General features: G+C 53.3%; 1 protein-coding gene across 1 annotated transcript; it reads left to right on the top strand.

Moving 5' to 3' along the window:
• Positions 1-327: 327 nt before the first annotated feature.
• LOC119335621 (probable carboxylesterase 15) lies at positions 328-2,139 on the top strand. Its single transcript, XM_037607733.1, has one exon. It carries the CDS (start codon positions 379-381, stop codon positions 1,408-1,410), a length of 1,032 nt encoding a protein of 343 aa, XP_037463630.1. The 5' UTR covers positions 328-378; the 3' UTR covers positions 1,411-2,139.
• The last annotated feature ends 1,089 nt before the right edge of the window (positions 2,140-3,228 follow it).

Below are 3,228 nucleotides of genomic sequence, written 5' to 3'. Positions count from 1 at the left end.
GCCGTGCAGATAGGGCCATTTTATGAAACATTTTAAAAACAAAGTTATTTTGTGCTGAACTGGCCAGTTTTGTCGGTTCTCACGGCACACGCAGGCGTGCGCGGCCGCGCCAGGTTAGCCACCGAATTCGAATTCGATCTCCGCAATCTAGAACGATTTTTCTGTAAGTTCTGGCGCGCCGTGGAGCCCAGCAATAACGTGCAGCGCAGGGCTGACCGCCACCGCCCACCCGCTCCACCACGTTCTTCACAACAACCGAGTAGCTGTTGGCCGCGCTGCATATATGTGGCGTGTCACGTGTGCGCTTGTAGATCGGATCGATCGAGTCGGCTAGCCAGCTCCTCCACGTCTGTCTACGCGCGCGTCCGCGGGAAAGCGATGGCGGGCGACACGGAGGCGCCGCACGTCGTGGAGGACTGCCGCGGCGTGCTGCAGGTGCTCAGCGACGGGACGACCGTGCGCTCCGCCGCGGCGCCGTACACGGTGGAGGACCGCGACGACGGGCGCGTCGAGTGGAGGGACGCCGTGTACCACCCGGCCCACGGCCTCGGCGTGCGAATGTACCGGCCGGCGCGCCGGGAGGGGAAGGGGAAGGAGCGGCTGCCGGTGCTGGCCTACTTCCACGGCGGCGGCTTCTGCATCGGCAGCCGCGCCTGGCCCTCCGTGCACGCCTGCTGCCTCCGCTTCGCCCACGAGCTCCCCGCCCTCGTGCTCTCCTTCGACTACCGCCTCGCGCCCGAGCACCGCCTCCCGGCCGCCCACGAGGACGCCGCCGCCGCCCTCGCCTGGCTCCGCGACCGCCTCGCCCCCGGGCCTGCTGACGGATCTGGGTCTGACGAGGACGTCCGCTCCTGGCTCGCGGACTCTGGCGCCGACACGGGGAGGCTCTTCGTGTCCGGCGACTCCGCCGGCGCCAACATCGCGCACCACATGACCGCGCGCTTCGGCGCGGCGGGACTCGGCCCCGTCAGGATCGCTGGGTACGCCCTCCTCATGCCGGCGTTCACCTCCGAGGCGCCGACGCAGTCCGAGCTGGGCTCGCGGGGCAGCGCGTTCCTGAGCCGGGACGTGGCCGAGCGGTACAACCGGCTCGCCCTGCCGGCCGGCGCCAACAAGGACTACCCGCTGATGAACCCGCTCGGACCGGACAGCCCGGGCCTGGGACTTGTGGACGGCCGCGTGCTCGTCGTCGTGGGCGGCGACGACATGCTGAAGGACAACCAGGTCCGGTACGTGGAGCGGATGAAGGCCGTGGGGAACGACGTGGAGCTCGCCGTGTTCGCGGGCAAGGAGCACGGCTTCTTCTCGAGGGACCCGTGGTCGGAGACCAGCGGCGAGGTCGTGCGAGTCGTCGGCCGGTTCATGGGCAGAGACGCAGCCGATTCAACAGGCGCCGACGGTCAGGACTAAGTTGTGATTAATGTGCTAGTAATCTGTTCGGCATGCAATGAGTGCTTTAGAGGAAACATCAGGTGATACCATCACTATGCTCCATGCTACCAATTTGAAAAAAATTATATTAAATGATTCGAAAAATTCGGAGAAAAATCATGAATGTTCACAATATACTACTCCATCCGTCCCAATAATATAAAAGTGTTTTCGACACTAAGATAAAAAACGCTCTTATATTATGTTGAAGGGAGTAATATGACACTATAAGTTAAAAACGCTCTTATATTATGTTGGAGGGAGTAGTTAACGACCCCTAAATCCAAATACGATATATATACTGAGAAACAAACAAAAAAACAAATCAATGTAGTGCAGTTTTTTCAGACTATTCATGTCTTTTGTCTTTATTGACAATATTCATGTCGAATTTGTCTTTTTTGTTTCTCCGCGTGTACTTTGAATTTGGAACTGAAATTTTTAGCATTGTAAACATATGTGTTCAGAACATATAAAATTGTTGAATTATTTTAATCATTTAATTTATTTTTTTGAATTGATAGCAGGAGAGCATATAAGTTGTGGTATCACCTGATATACTCCCGATGCTATAGTGTGTTTTAGGGGTGTGTTTAGTTCGGGAACGAAGTGGAATGGAATGTCATGGTTTCATTTTAATGGAATGGGTCGGTTCCGTCCTTGTGTTTGGTAGGGGCAATTTATAGGAATGGAGTGGTTACATTTCGGTGTTTGGTTTCTGAGATGGAATGGAATGAATTTGTTGATGGCACCACTCAAATTTTTGACTTTGATATCAAATACAAACAAGATACATGTAATAAAAAAATGTCAAATAAATGCTAGTTATTCAGTCATATACTCCCTTTGAACTAAAACCACGTCGAGTAATTTGGAACGGAGGAAGTACATGTCAAGAATCTGTAAAAATACAAGTATCTACATGTCAAAAATCTGTAAAAATACAAGTATCTACATGTCCAAAAACTGTCAAAACACAAATCGAGCTTGCTGTGATTAGGAAAAGGTACCAAGATGCTGTGATTAGGATAATACAAGGCATCCACCCATAATCGGTTCACAAATCAAACTTGTTGTGATAGCTACGAATGAAATCTATCATTGCCGTCGCCGCTTGCCGCTACTTGCCCAGTCGCCGGCCAGTGCCAGAAATTCGCCACCGAGGGGCTTGCGAGGTGCAGCCACTCGTTGTATTCCAGCTTCAGCTAGCGGAGAGCCGCAGCAGTCTGGCGCAGAGCATGGGCAAGGAGGTCGGAGGGCTGAGCGGAGCTCTGCTAGGCGATAGAGAGAGGCGTCGCCGGAGAGTGAGAGACGAGAAGACGCGGGTGAGGGAGTCCTAGATTAGGGGGTATCCGGACAACCAGACTATATACTTTGGCCGGACTGTTGGACTATGAAGATACAAGATTGAAGACTTCGTTCCGTGTCCGGATGGGACTCTCCTTTGCGTGGAAGGCAAGCTTGGCGATTCGGATGTTAGATCTCCTTCTCTGTAACTGACTCTGTGTAACCCTAGCCCCCTCTGGTGTCTATATAAACTGGAGGGTTTAGTCTGTAGGAGGAGAACAATCATAATCATAGGCTAGCTTCTAGGGTTTAGCCTCTACGATCTCGTGGTAGATCAACTCTTGTAATACTCATATCATCAAGATCAATCAAGCAGGATCGAGAGGGCCCGAACCTGGGTAAACATCGTGTCCCCAGCCTCCTGTTACCATTAGCCTTAGACGCGCAGTTCGGGTCCCCGTACCCGAGATCCGCCGGTTTTGACACCGACATTGGTGCTTTCGTTGAGAG

Source organism: Triticum dicoccoides, chromosome 7B (genome assembly GCF_002162155.2).
Source record: "Triticum dicoccoides isolate Atlit2015 ecotype Zavitan chromosome 7B, WEW_v2.0, whole genome shotgun sequence".
NCBI classification, from domain to species: domain Eukaryota; kingdom Viridiplantae; phylum Streptophyta; class Magnoliopsida; order Poales; family Poaceae; genus Triticum; species Triticum dicoccoides.
This window is presented reverse-complemented; position numbering and strand designations above follow the sequence as displayed.